The sequence below is a fragment of the Tauraco erythrolophus genome, chromosome 14 (assembly GCF_009769465.1).
Source record: "Tauraco erythrolophus isolate bTauEry1 chromosome 14, bTauEry1.pri, whole genome shotgun sequence".
In the NCBI taxonomy this organism is placed as follows: domain Eukaryota; kingdom Metazoa; phylum Chordata; class Aves; order Musophagiformes; family Musophagidae; genus Tauraco; species Tauraco erythrolophus.
In genome coordinates, this window is record NC_141478.1 from 19,690,990 (window position 1) to 19,711,497 (window position 20,508).

Sequence of the window (20,508 nt, forward strand, 5' to 3'; positions counted from 1 at the left end):
TGTAAATGACAGAGCCCTTCTATTGACTGTTAGAACAGTTATACACATATGATTGTCTTCAGGCTCCAGTACTTAAACAATACTGGAATTTAGAAAAAAAAAAAAAATCTAGCTGATTTCCAGCTGGAGAGGGAAGAGAAATATAGAGCTGCATTCATGCATTTAATGGGAAAGATTGCATAGCTGGTTTAGAAAGAAAATGTCTTTTCATGTCCTTAGTAGTAGTTCTGTGCTTCTTTAACTTCTTCATGAGTTACGGATTACCATATTCTTCCATTCAACATTATCGGTCCATAGAACGAGTAAAATGCAAGACCCCCTTTGAGAATAAGGACACGGTTTTAATATTTATCTTGGGAAGAAATGAATCACGTATGTAGTCATCATATACAAAAGGCAAGTATTTCAAGTTTCATAAGGACATGACAATCCATAAAATATTGGTTGAAGGTAAGCACCAAACCCAGCAACTGCCATTTCAGTGACTGAAAGGCAATCCTGGGATGTGGTTGTCTTCAACACTGGGAGCTTGATCTTGACTGCAGTTCTTTCACCTAAGATAATTTCCACGCAAGATCCCCAGCTGTACACCACAGTGATATAGGCATCTCATTATTTAAGGCCCAAGCTTTCTTTCAAATACTCTCGGAAAGGTCACCAAAGCTAATCTTTCTGTGACTCTTTTTTTTTTTTTTTTTGCGCTTTTAAGAGCAGTATTAAATATTCATAAATATAAAAACTATGTGGAAATACCTTTAGGAATATTCTGATTCTGCCTGTTTAAGAAAAAAGAAGAAAAAAAGAAGAAAAACCACAACCCAACAACCAACTATCTTTGCCAAGAGTGCTTGGCCAGCAGTGAAGATAAAAATGTTTCTGTTCCAAATATCCTGTAGATCACATGATGCTTCTGTCTCTTTGTGGACCAGAATTATTTCAGAGCTTTCTGCTGAGTTCTAAGAAGCCATAATTAGAGGACAAAAGCCCCCAAGTGCCTGAGATTCAGAAAGGCTGGACTGGCAAGTCATTTCTGATAACACTGGCTCACAGAAACATCTTCAGATTCTTATGTGGAAAGTACTGCAAAGGAAAGAAAAAGATTAAGAGATATAAACACATTTGTCATTACGCACAACATTTTCCTTAAAGTACAAAAAGGAAGGTGCTGTGTAATGAATCTGAATCTCTTCTCTCAAGCTCTCAGGAAGATTTAAACATTCTGGGAAAAATTTCCATCTTCTGAAAACGTTAGCTCAGGGGGCCAAGCTCAGCACTGGATTAAATCAAGTCAAAGTTGACTTATTTATTGGATATACAGCAGAGCTAAATGTTTCCCAATGGTACTTTTGCTATGGCACAGCATTTGGGTTCCTAAACAAGTCAGATTAGGCAGATAAATTTGCTGTTTCTCTTGCTAGGACCAAGAGCTCCTGATTGTTATCTTCTTTCTATTTGCACTGATACAGGCGAGCAGCATGCCTTACTACTGCCATCAGTTTTCAGCAAAACTCCTGACCATCTTAGCAGGACAGTAAAAGACAATTTTAAGAGGGCATCCTGAAAGCTCACTCTCTCTAGGTAGTATTCTGTGTTCAATGGCATGACAGTATAAAGCATATGTTTCTTTCTTTCTTGACTGAAATCAGAAGGGATTGTTACCTTTTCTGTATGTAAATACTATAATTTTGATGCCTAGACCAAAAGAAAACTTTAAAGGTTTGGAGTATTTGAGAGGCTGAAGAGTTCTGGATGTATAGTTTTTGGATTTTGTTTTACAAAAAGAATGGTCGAACTTAATCACAGCTATTTGATTTGAAACAGGAATTCAGTGAAGGAAGATCTATAGTATGTATTTGAAGAAGATAAAATTTTATATTCACAGTCCCCAGAAACTTCCTATCTAGGAACTTATTCAGTCTTGGTGACACTGAAAGATATGATGCATAGCAGTTTGGCATACTAGCCTAAGTATTGTGAAAGAAAGCATACAGTGATGCCAAGAGCTTACTAGATCTAAGGTTTTAGAAAAAAAGAATTATAAACATCTTGTTCACGACTCAAGAAATGTCTGGAGCACCATATTAATCCAAACTCTTGAAAATTTAAGTCCCACATAGCAATATCTAGGAACTAAAAAATTTCACAGCATTGTATGTGAAAACATTTTAGACATGACTCCTTAAAAAAAAAAAATCTATCCAAATGCACTTCACTGGAAATCTATTTATTGGAAATTGTTCATATTTCTATCAGAGTGTCATTTTGGCCTTTGGAGATTAGGCTTTTGACTAAGAAGTAACTGAAATATTCTGTGAAAAATACTGACAAAAATTATTCCCTTCTACTGTTTTATTGCTAAGCATCTCCTCCCACTAGCTTTAATTTTAGTCCTTAAGAACTGGATGATCTGCATGATGGGACAGGTCTTATAGAACGCACATTTCCTATGAGAGAGCTTCTGTTACTTCAGCTTTAAGTAGAACTGGAGTCAGGACATCAACTGTTATATGAGCAAAGGCCCACAAAGGTTTCAGAAATACTGTATTTCCAATTACATCTTTTTTTTTTTTTTTAATCTGTTGTTTCTCTGTCTAGTTCTGGCAGTTCCGAGGTGTTACTAACACCGTATTCTTCTCAAACTCCATTTCAAATTGTTATAGTATGTTTCACCCTCAGGCATTCAAACAAGCTTAAACATCCAGGATGATTTATAAAACAATTTCCTGTGGAAAATGTAACCAGTCTTGTAGAACAGAACACTTAGCTAGTGCCAATTCAGACCGCCAATACTTCCATTAAACTACAAGCAGCTTCTTCACGATAGCAATTTTGAGTGAAATAAACCTACTGGGATCAAAGTTTCTGAACTAGCAACTGTCACTATCATTTACCGCTTACTCGAGTTTCTGGGATAACAGCCAAAAATGCATATATCTTCTTCCCTGGTCAACGGTTAGCAGTGTTTTCTTCTAGTCTTAAAAAAATTCCTCAACCACAGCAGTGCAAATCAAGCAACAGACTTTACTGCATCTTCATTTGCTTGACAGCAGTACAAAGCTTGCAAAGGCTGTCTGTAGGAGATTAAACCTATACAGGGTCATTAAGTAAAGGTTTGAGAAATGAGTAATGAGATAAGGAAAATCAGTCAACATGGAGTGGATGAACTTAAACTTATACCAGGTCAAAGCTTGGATCACGGTGCCTGCTGCATGCATTAAGTATGCATGATAGAATGACAGCTTAAAAAAAACTTAACATATTGGGCTGTGTGAAAAAAGTGCTTCAAAAATGGACTGTACATTGTTATAGGAATCTGGCCATCAAAGGTTTTCCACAAACAGAGTAAAGAAGGTATTCCTCCTCAGTAATTTCATACCTCATTTTAACGATGAGGATATTTCACAGTTGGATAGTTCATATTGTAAAAGCTCTCAGTGTTTGTCAGAAGTCAGGTAAGCACTGGTCCCATGTAACAGAGAGAACAAAATCATCTATGGCTTAGCAGAGATCACCTGCTCAAGCAATGGCAGAGCCAGGGAGAAAACCTAACTGCCCTGCATCCTAAGTTTCCTGCTCTTATGAGGCAAAGAAGTGGCTTTTGGTGGGGGGTAAAAGGTGAAGAACAGAATAAGAAAACCTTTACTATGAACAAATATAATCTGAGGTCTGGTAAGTCAGTCGACATTTTCAAAAGGATCACATACCAGGTGCCAGTATGGTATTCTAAGATTAGATCTTCACAAATGTTCATTGCCCATAGCTTCACAGCAAAGTACCTGAAAACTGCAGTTAGCCGGAATTCCCAATTGCATACTGACAGTAATTTTCAGAAGTGGCTATTGCTTTGGATTGTAGGTGTTAATTTTTCACAGCTGCTGAGCAGTTGAAAGCATAAATCAATAGGCACTCAGGCTTCATTGAATTTAAAGTCTGGAATGCATTCAATTAGGCACAAAAAGTAGAGATATGCAAAGTCAAACGAAATTATGACTGTCTCTGGACATTGACGGGTTCGTATTTCTTCCATGCACCTGCTGAAGATTTCAAAAGGGACAATTTTATTCAGCTTATTAAGAAGATAGCTCAGACATAAGTTTACCACTGGCATGTAGGGTTGTTGATCCACTATTAAAACACTTCCTGTGCTTTGTATGTTCTGTATTATATTACATGGTGAAACTGCACAGCCCTGTCTTCAGTTCGGCAGCACACAGCCTATGGTGATCACTTTAAGAGGACTACTACAGCTGAAGGCATAGAAGAGAGGAAAATGAGAGGCCATGAATCAAGCTGGAGATAAATTCACAAAGACAAAAGAAAGTATTGTTTCATTAAATGCATAGGTAGTGTGTCCTGGACTACTATGGTATAATTGAACTCAATGAATGCGAACTGGATTTTCTGTGCTGAGAGATCAGCTACAGAAATTGCACTCTTGTCCCATGTCACATGTTGTCACATGCTAGCACGAACTGGCTACTATCAGAGAGCACTGGTTCAGTTTCAGTCCCCAGTCAGACCTTGGTGTACCTATTGTGGCATTACAAGTCAATGGATCCCATTCCAAAAGTCAAATCACTCTCCCTTTACAATGCCACATTTACACAGTATTTAAAAAACGAGACTAAGTGGCTCAGATCAGGGAGTTCAGTATTAACAAATACGTCAGCCTACAATGCAGTGCATACAGTAAAAACCTGACAAAGAACGTCCTCAAAAAATAAAATACCTTTACAGGCAAAATGAAGAGTAAACCACAATAAGGGACAGGTATCAAGTCTTCCATACAGATCAGTTTGGATAAAAGTGGTCTCATGACCTTGTTACGTTCTTTTCCTGCAACTGTTAACTTGAGCTGAAACAAAAACTGAATCAGAGAAACTAAACATTCTTTTCTCAGCTCTGAAACTTTTTCCATTTACACTCTTGTTTTGCAGCATAGCTTCAACGGTTAAAAAACATGTTGCTGAGTTAACAATCTGAAGCTCTAAACCAGTGTTTCAGCTAGAAGGTGGAAGGAAACCCTTCTCTAGGTCATGTCACATCAGGAGCTCTTAAGCCTGAGGACTTCAGAGCAGACTCCTGTGACCCAGCTAATCTCCTGGACCTGAAAGGAGAGGGAAGCTACAATTTTCCTTGAAGCCAGGGATGGAAAAAATCTGCCTTAAATATATACATTGCCATCTTGAACATCTAGGAGACATCTTGATAACATGAGTTTATCATGTCGCAAACACAGATCAAAGTGTATGTGTTTAAACTGAGCAACTGGACGATCACTCTTCTAATACTTGGTAGACTGGTCCTTTGAGATTATCAACATTGTCAGTGATCCCTCCCTCTCCATTTTCTCTTTACCTAATCTATAACAAGCTCTGTACTTTCCACTTCATCCCCCTTTTTACTCATCATCTTGCCCTGTTGAGTACCCAGCACTCAGGTTTTCCTACTCATTTCCTCAGCTTCCTAAAACATCACAGACTTGGAAAAGAAAATAATTATGACAGTCATTCCAATATTTACAGTGGCAAATATTGCTCTCTGCTGCTTTCCCAGGAAATGAGTGGATTGCACAGCATCCTCAGCTTGGAAACCTCAGTCAGCAGTTTGTGAGCCTCTACAACACAGCAGTAAAGTCCGTCATGGCACAGGAAACTTCTGAAACTACAGCTTCTGCTGAGTCTTCAGATCTGCCTTCAATTCTCGACATTTGATCACTGCTTTCTACCAGATTTGTAGGTACAGTACAGCCTTTTCATTGACTAAAGGAAACTGCCTGACTTTTGCAGCTTCTATATGGATAACAGTAAAAAGAAAACATTTTCTTAGCTGGAAATATATGTAAACAAAATATTAGAATACCTGTTCAGCTGAGCCTCACCATAATGATGATAAGTATCTTGTTCTAAAAGAGTTTCTGCTGGTACACTTGATTACCCAAGGAATGCCTGATGTTTCTAACGCACAAAAAACATTCATACTGGCTTTGTAGCACATCCTCTCTAGATACTGATGTTTCTCAGGGTTCATACGGATCATGTCCTCATGCTTTATTGCAGAATCATTTTGTTATAACGTCTTTCCTTAGACATTTTATTTATGAAAAATAAACCATTCTGTGTTCTGCAGGACACTGAAAAGTTCTTAAACACCGTTAGCATTAAGATTATCAGGCCAAATTTCGATCTATCTTAATTCTGTCCTAATGTTTAGCCTTATTTTCTATGAAAATACAGTTTATTCAATTAGTCTGACTGTAAGCTTTGTTAATCCTCCTCAGTAACTTCTGAATTCTTTGGCAGAATTCAACATCTGACTGACAGATGATCAAGTTTTTGCCAACATCTGCAAAAAGGCAGCAGTGTAAGAGAGTCTCTAAGTGTTCCACTCCACAGAAAGATGCAAAATAATTCCACACCTTTCCACTGTTGCTGTAACTCAGCAACAAAGTTAAAAATATCCATTATTTAAAAACCCCTGATTAACAGTGGATCAAAGAAAGACTGAAGTAATTAATCACTTGAATTGATTTTCTGCTACCAGCATGAACTGTACCACTGTAATGTCCTCTAGCTCTCGCCCTCTCAGCACAAAAGATCCATGTGTTTCCACATATATTTGTAACATTTATACAATATTTACACACATTCTTATTCAGACAGCATGGATACTTGCTATAGGCTTGAGAACAATATGAATTTGAGCTTATAATAGATCAAAACATTCTCCTGAAGAAACTACATAAACAAACAGGAAAAAAATAATTAAGTCATTGAGCTCTTAATCTTCAAGTTAGGAGAGAAGTGGAATATGATCTAGGAAAGTAAACTGGGTTAGAGTAAAAAGCCATCCTCTAGTCAGCTCTCTGGTAAAGTACTTAGGTGTAACATTTCTTGTATTACACTACACAGTGATATCCTAAAAAAAACCCTGAAAATATGCAAGAGTATCTTTTTTCTTAAAACAATACCTGAGAAAGTCTGGTGCTTTGGAAATCATGTTTTCAAAATCTGCAAATCCTAGTTTCCCATCACCATCCATGTCAGCTTCTTCTATCACTTTCTCACAAACTAGAGTGATTTCTTCTGCTGTTAGCTCTTCTCGGGTCAGCTTATTGAGGGTTTTTTCCAAATCTGACTTACAAATGAAGTTATCTGTGTTAAAATCTAAAAAATAAAGGAACCAAAGGAAAGATCACCAACAACTCTTCTACTCATCTACTTCAACGAAAAAAGCCCTACAAACCCCAATACAGTACCATAGATCTTAAAGGCATAGATTGCTTTAAGCTCTCTGGGAGCCATTTCGCTGAGCACAGAGAACATGTCCACAAAATCATTGAAGCTGAGGCTGCCCTCTCCATCTTCTGAGAAAGATTCCACAATCCTTTCCTTGAAGGGATTCTCCTATGAAAAACAGATAGATAGATGGATAGATTTATTTTTTTTAAGTATTTGGAAGATCAACAAACCTGCAGACTCCCTGTAATTATGGGTATTTAACTCCATGGTTGGCTCTTTGAAGAAAACTTTTTTTTTTCCCAAATGCATCTATACATTTACATTTGCATGCTTTAGCAGAAAGTGTCAGCAGAACATGCTGCTGCATAGTACCACTTCTCACCCAGATCTTCTCAGCTCCATTGTTATTCATTCTCTCTAAACTGCTGCTCATCTCGTTTCTCCTATGTGGAACATGTGCTTTATAAACATCAGGATAAAGGTACTAAGAGTGTGAAGATCATGTAACAGTTTCCTGACAGGGTGTCAGACTGACACAGTCAGGAGGGTTACAGCTCCTACATGCTAGCACATAAGAACAGGGATGACAGGAGGGGAAGGAAGCAGAGAGACCAAGGTGGAAAGCCAATGAAACAAACAGGGTCTTTATGGCGTCTGGCGGCACCTGACTGCAGGCTGGAGGAACAAACATAATTTATGAAACCACAATCTGCATTCCACACCTGCCTGATGGGGAACCATCAGTCGACCATCAACCAAACCATGTCTGTTCATTAAGGATGCAGAATCACATCCCAGTACAATCTTGTAGAAAAGTCTTTTCATTTTCACTCTTTTCATTTTCACACATCAATGTCCAACTTCCGATTGAACTGACTGCAAGTTCCAGAGTTTTAAATAAAATTTCACCTCCACAGTAGATGATCTTAAGATCCTTTTCTTGCACCCTGCCAACCCAGCTGGTGTCAAGGCTACTCTGAATAAGACAGAATAAACTCTGAATAACTCTGAATATACTCTGAATAAACCATCAACTCAACAGCAAGTGTAAGAAAAGCTGCTTTAGTACTCTGAAGTTCAAACCAAATGTTCTTACAGTAACAAAACAATATCTTTCTCACAGCTATATAAAAATCCAAGACGAATTTGTAGCTATGTCTATAAAACTGGGAAAAATCAATTTAATTCAGTTGAATATGAATAAAACACACAAACATCATTTGGGCTGTTAACAGCATCTCATCAAAGCTATTCTACAGATCTTATCTGATGTTAAAACACCAATTAACATATTGATCTCCTATAAATGTAAAGAGCTTTGGCAGTGGCATATCAAGTTAATTATTTTTAATAGGCATGCAGCATTTTACTTGATTTTAAATGCAGCAATATTGTGAAAGCTCAGAGCTCAAGCATATATCCATATTTTTTCTGTAAGTTTAATTAGCTAACAAGTATTCATAAATCATTCAATTATTTTAAATGAAATTTCACAAAACAGCTATACCTGAGAGGTAAATGAGCACAAAATGTTATTTTTCAGTTTACTTGAATTCTTTCTTGATAATTCACACAGAACATATGCATCTATAGAACACATTTTCTGCATATCTGTGGAGACTGAAAAAATACAAGCAGCATGTACAAAGCAGAGTTACACGGACAGACTGATGTTTTCTATTTATGTAGTATCCTTCACCTTATAGGAACATAAAGTACCTTACAAGAACGGGCTACTTACCACTAGTATGCAGCTGCCTCTGAAGTAAAATTCAACAACTGCTAAATGGTGTGCAGCAGCTTACAACAAGAACTGCAGATAAAACGTTCAACTGAAATCACAGGGGGAACGTGGAAGCACAATGAAATTTGTCACCCACACAGAGATAATGTTTAAGATACATTTCGTAGCAGCCTCAAAATAATGAAAAAGTTTTAGGGATTCTTGTTAAAAGACACGTGTAACATACAAACGCTTAATTTCTCAAAGAGGAACGTGAGGTGTGACTGTGCACGTGGACAATTCAAAGAACATCCAGTTCCTGGAAAGCAGCCTTCCTTTTTTCTTCGGGAGACTGGTCAGTGTGTAGATTCACACCACAGGACTACCCTTTGCAGTGTCTAGTTCCACGATGCAGGTACAGAGAAGTGGTCAGACATTTGAGTACAAGGCGTGGACTGATCAAGGGCATAAAACACCTACATACATTTGGCAAGTCATGTCACCTGGCAAATTCAGGAACAGATTTCAGTGGCCATCCCAGCTGCTACTTTGAGATACTTTTTCACGGAAGCTCTACTGGCCATTAACATCCTCAGACAGCGTACCTGATTCTATCAGGAGGTTTCTATTTCATGATAGCAAAGCACTCAGGAGACATCAACTATCTAATGAGATGTCTTTTGGTCTTGCAGCTTCTGCCCCAGGACTACTTCTATGGTAGAAATTAGTTGGAGTCTGCCAAAAGGCAAACATTCCTCTAGTGACAAATCACGTAACTGTGTGTGTCAATCTTCTAAGGATGGGTGAGATCTGAGAAAGAGACATTGGAAGCGTAATTCCCTGAGACAATCAAGATTCAAAATTCAAAAAGTAACCTTGACCAGAGATTTTAGCAGTACTAAATGCCAAGACGTCTCCAATCTTTCCGCATGAGATAACGGCCAGGAATAAGGCTGTTTTAATGGATAGGTGAAGTAGGGACCAGAGAGCCATAGGCTCAAATAACAGCCCATTACGGTAGTCAATACTAAATTCAAATTCTCCTGCAGGGTTCAATGACTGAAGTAATTCCACGATAGGGAGCATGCCTACAGATTTCAAAGGGTAGGAGATTAATGAGCTCACTGTACTCTGAGCTGGATATGTAAAGCTGAGCACACTGTTCGGATGAAGACAAAACCAGGCCAAATAAAGATAAAAAAGTAATTAAATAGAGTAGAAAAGAGGGATTCCTGAAAATCAAAAGACAATAGGCTCAAAAAAGCAGCAGGGTGACATCTCTCGAGTCTCAGAATGAAAAACAACACCCCAGAATTAGCCAGATGGCTGAAAGTCATTGCAAAGGAATACATAATGCTTACTCACATCATGTGCATGATGTGCAGAGGAGGTATAGTAGATGCGCATCTGTGGGTATTGCCAAGGCTAAAGTATCTGACCTGAGTGCTTGGAAATATGCCTGTTTGTGGTATGAATATACGTACAGACACTCAGTGGAAAACAATTGATTCTATTGTTTCAAATTGGCTGTTTATTAATAAGCCAAAATAAGATTCAGTTTGGCTGAAGTACATGAAAAATGTCCACTTTCTTCCTAAAAAGCACGTTAAAAAAATAGTGTATCTGTTAAATGTTTAATATTAGAGAATACCAAATATCAGAGTGGATGAGAAAATGTTAAAAAATTATCTTTTTTATTTCTAAAATACTACGTTGCTTTCTTTGGAACAAACCTCATCAGAATTCAGTGTCACGGTAACAGTCGTAAACTGACATCTCCGAGGCAGCATTGGGTAACAAACAGGGAGCACATAGTACAACTACCCCTATCAGCAGCGAGTACCAAGCCCAGGACTTTCTGCGTTAGACACGCTAAGCGAGATCTCTCTGACTGAATAAGTACATTACAGTTGCGTAAGATGAATTATCTATTTGGCATATCAGAGATCTTGAAAACACGGATGAATTAGCAGTGAATTAAATGGACCAAAGCATACTCCTTAAGTAACTCTTAGCCAAATGGATCTCTAAAACCTAAATGAAAAATAAAATCTTTCCTCATATTGATTTCTTTCCTTTAACTTTCTCATATTATGTGTCTTCAGGCAGTATATCTGTGGTTTAGACAATGGAAAGTATTAGCTTACCTTCACAGATACTTTTCACATCCTTTCTGTAATTTCATTACCTCTTCTCTAAAGAGCACAGATTAAAGTTCCATCATATTTGAAGGAAAAGCCATGGGGGAAGGGAGTAAAGGGGAAAATGATACTCTTCCTTCCTAGATTGTTTTCTAATTGTTTAAAAAAGAATTCTTTTAAAAGCAGAAACTTACACTTGTCTTGTTCAGAAGCTGTTTCTGTCCTTTCACAATAAAAATAAGAGGGGAGACAAACGATAAAGAATTGTTGCAGCTAAAACTCTGCTGTTTTGCAGATCGCTGCTGATGTAGTGGCTTGAGATAATCCTCCTAAATGTGCCATCCATCTTTTTAACAATCATTTTTTCTACTCAGATAATTGTGTTTCTATACATTTTTGAACGTCATGTGAAATCTATTCTAACATACAGCCCTAGAATATCACTCAACAAAACATAACAGTTTTCTAAGAAACTATTATAGGGTTTAGTCCTGAAATTGCAACTAAATCTTACCAAGTCACTTGTTATTTTCCCATCCTGTACTTTCCATCACAGCCTTTAGGAAAGCACTGTGTTGTCCTTTTGCCCTATCTGTTTTGCAGCTTGATGAATTAATGTAAAGCACTGTATCCTATTTGTGCAAGCTGAGTGCATTTTGGAAATAAGAGGTCGCAAGTAAAGCTGCAAGACAGGTCAAGACAACTAAGCTGGAGATGCTGGACAGTCATTACACAATGCTTCTCAGCTTTATATTCACAGAAACATGATGATCATTTTCTGTTTTGTATTTAGGCATAAGTCCACGCTGACATTACGGGATATTTAAACACACAAAGCAGTCTGCTTTGCAGACTACTGAAAGCCAGAATCCCTTTGGAAGCTTTATTCAGGACTTATTCAGAACTGATCAGAAGCAAACCTTTCTCAAATTTCAGGATTGATCTTAAAAAAAATAATCACGTCACTCTGTCAGAAAGCAGAAACGTAAGAGTTCAGCAAAGAACTGACCTCTTTACTGAAGGCTCCTCTATGGTCACGACAGCCAAATAACCAAGATGTATACAGAATTGCTTAAATATTACAGAACATAATAATATATCATGGAAATATAAGGCATTTTAACAAAAATTGATTCACTAACTATAGCAGGAAACTGCAGACAATACTGGTAAATACCATCAAGAAGGTACAGATTTAGAGTTCAACAGTGGCCCTCACTTATTACACTTGGAGGGCATACAGTTGACTGAGACACACAGTTAAAAAAGGGCTTCAGAGAAGCAAGAAGAGTGGTCTGAAAGTGGTAAAACACATCGTCATAACTAGAAACAACCAACAGGATGCAGAGACAAGGAAGCTGGGATGAGCTGCAGGCCAAGATTGGCCAGAGCAGGAGTGGGGCTTGGGAAAAGTATCAACCTTCTCTCTCAGGTGTCATTGCCCATTACATGGAAAGCTTTGAAACTGAGGACTCATTGAAATCACTTATAAAAGTCCATCCTCTTAAAACTGCAGGATGCCTTTTCATTTTATCTTGAAGCAGCTCGCATGCGTTCATGTTGAAACATACCGAAAACAGGGTGCTAACATTGGTTCTGAAACATGCGACGGATTCACTGTTCCCTGTGTGTCCTTCCTTTCTCCTGACTGATTCCTATGCCTGCTGGTCATTCTGTTCCAGTAGCGTGTGGATTTACAAACTACCTTACCACTGCAGCTAATGGCAAGGCCTGTGAGGATCAATGAAGTTACTGTGTGAGCCAAAAAAGAAAGCAACGGACTGGAAAGTGAATGAAACAAAAATGGTTCCCCTCCAGGAAGTCCTTTTATGACCAACTCCTGACAGAAGGGTTGCTCTACACTACAATAACCAGACAGGCCACACACCAGTTTGAAGGTTCTGACCATTAGAGACGCATGTGTCACAAAGAGGATGGCCGCCCACCCACTTCTACAGATCATACGTGATCTCTGTCATCAGGTTACGTTCCCACAACTAGCGCTCCGAAAATGACAGGGATAACGTGAATTAAATCGGTTTTGTTCTGAAATAAAATCACTTTCGCTTTCTACATGGCCTCGTAGTGAACAGCCCATATCATTGCTACACTTTTGCAACATTAATTGCTGCAATCTCACAGGAGTCCATACGCCCTGAATTTAATTTATTAGACTGCTGCCTGTGTAACCAAGATTGCCAAACTTGGAGAACAGAGACCACAAGGAAACAGATGGTGTAAACTAGCTCTGCTCGCTTCGGTGTAATGGTAGACCTAATCAACCTAAAGTACCTGTCCCTTCTTTATTTATTTATTTCTTCTCCTGACTTCCAACTTTTAAGAACCATGAGTTAGTGAATAATTCATTACCAATCAAAGTAAGTGACCATCAGCATTTCTTTTTCTTTGAAACAACAAAATCCTGGCTCAAAACGTTGATGCCTGAGGTAAAGATCTTTCTTTATAGTAACAGAATCTAATTTAGAAAAGTGCATTATTGATTCTATCCATTTGTCAGATTCTGCAATGGTATTGAGCTCAACATTGCCAGTAACTAGAAATGTAATGTGTATATGAAAAAAGCCAGGTGCACTGAAATTAACACTAATTTTATTAGAATTCAATAGATACTTAGTTCATTTATTTCTATTTTAAGATTTAAATGTTGGCTTTGCCTTCACCTTGATGAAAATTTACTGAAGAAAGAAAACACCATAACGATTTATTTAGTAGTCTGGTCAAGTTGCAAAGGTTAAAGATATTTTTTTTCTTAGTGCATAAGCTGGACTAACTACCTATATTGCTTGGAAAATGAACTCTAGGGGAAAGACACTCTCCCTCTCCCCACCGTCTGCACAGGTAATCGCAAACTGCTGCAGGACCAAGATTGATCCCCGTGTATAACTGAGATCCTAGGTGCCATTTTTATATCTTTTAGCGTCAATGTTCTGACAGAGTTATGGAGGAAGATTTAGTCTCCTCTAATCGATATTTTACTGGAAACAAACTCACCAGCTACTGAAAACACTTTCTCTATGAACTGCTAGAATTCCTGAAATCAAATGAGTGGTTTGACGGAAATATTTCTAAGGTTCTTCCACAGCCTTATAAGACTTGAGAGAGAATTACTATAAAATTTGACACTGAATTTTGTCCTGCTATTTTCATAAAACCAAGTTCCGTTACCCTGGAAACATCTTCTAAAGCAGAGTCAGAAAGCCTCACAGACTTGATGTGGTGCAAGAAGATAGATGATGATCTGCTTTACTTACAGAAGTCTATTAGGAAGTCTATTATCATTACCACCTAAGTTTACTAAGGTAGTGAGATGTACTCCTGTGTCTCAAAATCTAATCATGGTCCAGTATAAAATTTCTAGTTTATATCCCAGCTTGAGCACCCAGCCTAAGCTTGTAAATGTAGTAGTCTCCCATCTCTAAAGTGTTCGTGGAATGAGCTATTCCTTAAGTGTTCAATCCTGTATCACTGAAGCAAAAAAGAATGTGTGTGATTATTGTTTCTCACTTTCTTTTCTGAACTTAGCCTTGATTTTTCACAAAGCAACTATCAGCCATCTGGCAGTTAAACTCTGAATTCAGAGTCACAAAACTGAGCCAGAGAATTTCATATTGTGCTGTCAAGATCCTCGAGATAATAATATAAAACTTAAGGAATACTGATTGTCTGTACCAGAAGTGCCAGTACAAGCATCTAAGATGCCACAGTGATGAATGAGTTGCAGACATGTTAGAGAGACATAAAACTACTTGCAGTAATGGATGAATGAAACAAAACCCCTTGAGAATGGTACATTTCATTGCAAAGATAAGAATTCAATATTTATGCATAAGCAAGAATAGCAGATGGCTGAAAACAATCAGAATACTTCAAGATGCTCCCATGTATTTGGACTTTGTGAAAGCCATGTTATTTCATCCTGACAGGTACTAAAGAAACTGATTGGTTTAGTTTATATTCAGTGAACAGGTAAGGCCATCAGTAATTTTTGTTGTATTGTATTCCACTCAACACTAATTTGCATTTTTATATACAGCTGCCCCTCCAACATGGCAGCACTTCAGTAAGTCAGGCAAATATTCCTATTTCAAGATGAAGAATCTTCTTCCTTTTGTACTAGCTGCTAAGGTTCAAATGACTGGTTCCAGGTAATTGCTAGGAGCAGGTCCCTTGATTAAATCATCTCAGACAAATCTCACTGGGGCATTAAGAATGATGCATATAAGATCTTTTATGCTACTAGAATGAACTGAAAAGAACTTTTCAGCAAGATCTCTATACCCTGTATTTTAAAGTTCCATGAACACTGCTCTAGATACACTTTTTTTCATCATTAAGTATACAAGCACATAATTTATACTCTTTCATAGACATTTCAATACATTTAAACACATACTATTGTTGAAAAATAACGTTTCCTTGAATGCTGTTGATACTGAAAGTTCATACATGAAGAAACCTTGAATAACACTACTTTATTATCTCATTCCTGCTTCACACTGTGTAACAAAGGGCAAAGAAGAGAAGAATTTTTTAAACTACGTACCTGCACGATTTATTAAACGTCGTTCATTTCACTTGATGTGAGCTAGGAAGGTCAGCTTTGCAAGCTGCAGAGGAGGGAATTACACTTACGCTGTGGCAGTCAAGAACACATATTTGGAACACGCACACAGCTGACATGAAACTAACCTGGAGCTGGACTCTTGTTAGGGTTGGATGATGAAGCTTTAGGAGTTAAAAGGCTGAAGAGCTTTCAACCAGCTTAAGTTCTAGGAACAACTCATGGCACATCACAGATTTCAATTCTGTAACTATTTAAACAACAGTGAGGTATATACTACTTTTATTCCTATTCTACACGATATTGTTAAGGAAGGTCATTAGCAAAACAGCCCTACCAAAATCCTTAAATATTAATATGTTTAATATCCCAGTGCAGATGTGTTACATTGATGACAGTGGCATTTATGGCTTTTACGATAGAATTAATGATGTCTAAAGTTTTCCATGATTTTTCTTTTATTTATAAAATGTTAAAATTTAGAGTTTCTTCTTTTTTTTATGTATAACTTTAGAATTAAAGCTAGCTACATCTTTTTCATCTACTTTATTACAGGGCCAACCATTATTAGAGTATAAACATACACTAGGATTTTGCTGAAGAAGCCCATGATTAGTGTGAACAGAATCCTAAATAATTTCTCCGTTTCTTCAGAAACCCAGATTTCTAACCTGTACATAAGTATCTGGTAAATCAGAGTCATAACTGAAGGATGAAAATTTTTCAAAGGTCTTCTGTTGAATTAAACACTCACATGTGTTTAATCTCTAATGTCTCCATTTATAAAATGCTGGTCAAACACTTTTTAACAAATATTTTTTAGAGTGAAATGTGCTTCTTGTTGAATAAATGGTACTGTCCCAGAACCAAGCATGCAGTAAGCGTGGTACTAAAGGAACAAGGAGTTCTGTGAACTTGAAATCTAATTTAATGTCTTTCACTTTATGTTGACTTAACCTCTTTCCCAACTGAATTTCTGAAGCGCTGCTTATGCTTGTACTCTTTTTCCAAACATTCGATATCTTACAACATTAAGGAAGAATTTCTAAATCATTAAAATGAATTGGGAGGCCATCAATTACAACTTTTTTATGGCATTGCTCTTAAGCTTAGTAATACTTCATGCAGCTATCACAGTGAACATATAGTTGGTTCTACATGTAATAATTTAAAGATGTCAACAAATTTGCTTATGTGAAAAAAGAAAAACAGACCATGAGAACAAAGACAACGTAATTCAATGAGCTGTTTAAAAAATAAATGCTAAAAATCCATATTTGTCCTGTTAAAACCATATTCAATTGTTGAACTGGTAAAAAAATACAACCAAATACTGACTTTTTTTTTTTTTTGCTTTATGCCTACTGCTTCTCTCCTTTGTAGTTACAAGGACTGCCTCTCCACTTCATATCATGTAATGACTCCATAAAAAATGAAAACTCCTGATAATTAAGAAAAATAATATTTATCATGCTTTTGCAGCTGAGAAAAAAGGGGAAAATCTTTATTTTTGATCAGCAATGATCTGTACGCCTCTGGAAGATTTTCTATCAACACACTGAGATAAGAATTTCTGATTTCTAACCAGTTCTTCACACAGAGATCCGACTGGCTTCTAAGGGATTGATATATACAAAGTGGAAAGATTTTCTAAAATTAATTTTATTTCCTACTCATTGCCTTTAACATCTATCCTAACTATCCCTAACTACGTCAATATTTTCTAGCTTCTGGTGCTGATTTTGCCCTTTAACACTAACAGGAAGACCTCAGCATGCCACATTGCTTCAGGATATCAAACTCACTTGGCAAAACCTCTGGCAGATGAGCTACATAACTTAAGAAGATACAGTTTGTAAGCAGTCAGAAGAGATACCTTTAGCTCAGGCATGTTAATTATAAGCTGCATAGGTAGTTTAACATCTGGGTCCTTTGTATAGTCCATGGGCACAACGTTTGGTGCCATTTCATGGTATCGGCCATGCAACCTGTAAACAAGCAGAAAAAAACAGCCAATAACGAATTTTAAATAACCAATTCTACTCATACAGTAATCAGACATAAATTTGTCTTGCAGCTCTAATCATTACTTTTAGTGCACAAGTCTGAGCCCACCAAATTCCCATCTTTTTGAATAAAAGAGGGCTTTGATGCAGTATCCAGCATAACTGCATAACTTGAGGTGTGTATCCAAGTAGTGCTTCACACTACCTGTAGGTAACATTTAAGGACTGTATAGGTACATGCACAGAAGAAGTATGCCTGGACCAATGTCCTAACACTGTGGCTATAATCCAGGGATCATATGTCAGTGCAGACTGTTGATCTGTACTATGCAAGAAACAGTTGTTGTTTAACAGCTCAAAGAATTTAAAAGACAAACAATATGCAACTATGATGCTATAGACAACAGCACCCTTGAGACCCCCTACTTCTGAATTAAAAAACCCTGTTTCCTATCTGTGCCTCACTAACACAGCAGGTTTAGCCTTACAATTCTAGCACTGGCTGACACTAGCACACAGACCATTTCCACTTCATTCCAGCTCACACACTTTTGTTTCGTTCTTAGCTCAGCTCATTCAAACGAGTATATTTTAAAAGCAATAAACAAGTGATTTTCCTGAGATACACAAGTCAAACACTCATAAACCTAGTCTCAATCTTTAAAGCTTGCTTATCATGCTAACAGCATTATGTTATATTTTGGGTAATGGATCTGCAAAAGGAAGAGTCAAAGGCCATGAAACACATCCATGTTCCTAAAGGTTTAGAAGATGAATACCAGTAAATTATAAAAACTGTCTCAGTCTCACACACGTCCTGAGCAAAGACTGCACAAACGTTTCTACAACATTACTTCCAGTTGTTAATTGAATTAATTTAACAAGTGTTGATCCCACCCTTTATCTGTTGTCTCCAAATATTCCACTGAATGAGTACAAAAGCATAGCCCAAAAGCCAAGAAAAAACAGCGACGTGTAAAGAAAACATCAAATTAAGTAGAAGGCAAATTTTGAAACTAGTGATATCTCATTCTAGTAGACAAGAATCTAGACTCCAAGACTCTGTCAAATAACAGCACAAAAAGGTTGCAGAGAGAGCATCAGTATCCTAGTGCTCAAAGATTAGTCAGAAATCAATATATTTAATATGAATGCATGATCTGCCAGTCCTCTATAAAATACCATATGTGTAAAAAGAATAGGAAGGAATATTAGGTAGCTGCTGTTCACAGAAAACTTAGAAAATGTCATGTACTATAAAATGTAATTTTTATCATATGTGGAAATTTTGTCTTACACCTAATTCATAAACTGCTTGGAGCAAAAAGTGATCATTTTGCCATGTCTTTACATACTAACACAGTGTATTCTTGTCTCATTAGGTCACATGTACTACTTATCTATATTAAAAAGCTATATTTACTATTTTGTGACTTATTTTCCTTTTAACACAGAAAATCCTGCCTGCTCCCTAAGCATACTAACTATTACAAATAGAGATTACCATGTTTTAAAGCTCAGAACATAAACAAATCAGTAATACAGGAAGTAATGCCTCACCAACCCCTTCATCCTTCCAGCTTTAGCCTCAGCAACCCCTCAGTCAGCCCCACAGCAACTCAGCTATTTCAGATTAATGAGGCTAAGCAATTTCAAAAACCAGGAGAAAATAATCTACAGGCATCTTTGTTCTCAGTACCTCTTTGGTCATGATTACGTGTCACAAAGAACACATGAAATGGAACGTAGAAATGTGTTTTGTCTGGATCTTAAGAAACTAATGTCTTTACACTGTGCAGCAATGTATTGTGTCATATAGGAAATTAAATATCCACTGATCTAAGCATATTTCAGCTGCTTACCACAGCTCACCCTGACATTTCATAAATACTGTGTAATTCAAGATGCAACAGCCATTTCCCACTCCAGCAATTGATTTCTCCGTTGTAAACAGCGGCTACAAAGATGCCCCTAAATACAATGGCAAAAACAGCGTAAAAGCACTGAAAAGAAAGCAAACCTTTCAAAGCAAATATCCAGCTCAGGATTTTTTTTTTTTTAAACCTAAAATAGTGAAATGGTGTTGATGAAAATAAAGCATTCATCATTGGAATGGCTTGATCATTGTGGGCAACATTTCAACACACACTAGCTAGGAATGTCTGCTCCATTTTAAGTGCCAAGATTTTCTTGTCTATTTTCTCTAGTACTAGACTTTTCTGTCTGTCTTCTGTCTCCTCCAACAGCACTATGCATACAGACACTGAGTTGGGCATCTTAAAGGAGTTCTCCACAATGTCTTTCAGAAGACACAGAAGGAATTGGAACAAAGTGATCTGTGTTTCATAGTTTACTAAGCTTGTTATATTAATCTGATATGCAAGTTATGGAATTTCTCTTAGCTTTCAATGAAAAACTCTGAACAAACCTTTTCTTTGCAAAAAAAAAAAAAGGATAGGTCAGTTTCCACTGGGAGCAAACATATGACATAGGTCTAAAAACCTTGTGGGAAAGTATCTGTTACTGAAATACAATCTATCACAAGACTAATGTTAATGATAAGGAAAGAAACAGTCACAACAGTGTGAATTTAAAGTTACTTCAGTACCGGGAATAACACAGTGCTACAACAGAGACCGATTACTAAGATAACAAATAAAAAGTGTTTATTATGGCTACATAAAGAAGCAGTTCAGAGTCAGCACTGCGACTCACAGCAATCTGGTACTCCGTACTGTTTTGGTAGAAATACTAAAGCTTCTTATGGTGCTCACCAAATTAAGTAACAAATTTTGAAACAATAGCTACAGGGCAA

The 20,508-nt window shown here is 37.2% G+C and overlaps 1 protein-coding gene across 1 annotated transcript; it reads right to left on the bottom strand.

Moving 5' to 3' along the window:
- Positions 1–1,058: 1,058 nt before the first annotated feature.
- On the bottom strand, positions 1,059–17,668 carry CIB2 (calcium and integrin binding family member 2). The gene is made up of 4 exons (XM_009983100.2): positions 17,564–17,668; positions 7,259–7,406; positions 6,971–7,166; positions 1,059–1,080 (listed from the first exon to the last, which is right to left on the bottom strand). The coding sequence occupies exons 1-4, from the start codon at positions 17,651–17,653 to the stop codon at positions 1,059–1,061; spliced, it is 456 nt and encodes a 151-aa protein (XP_009981402.2). The 5' UTR covers positions 17,654–17,668.
- Between the last annotated feature and the right edge of the window lie 2,840 nt (positions 17,669–20,508).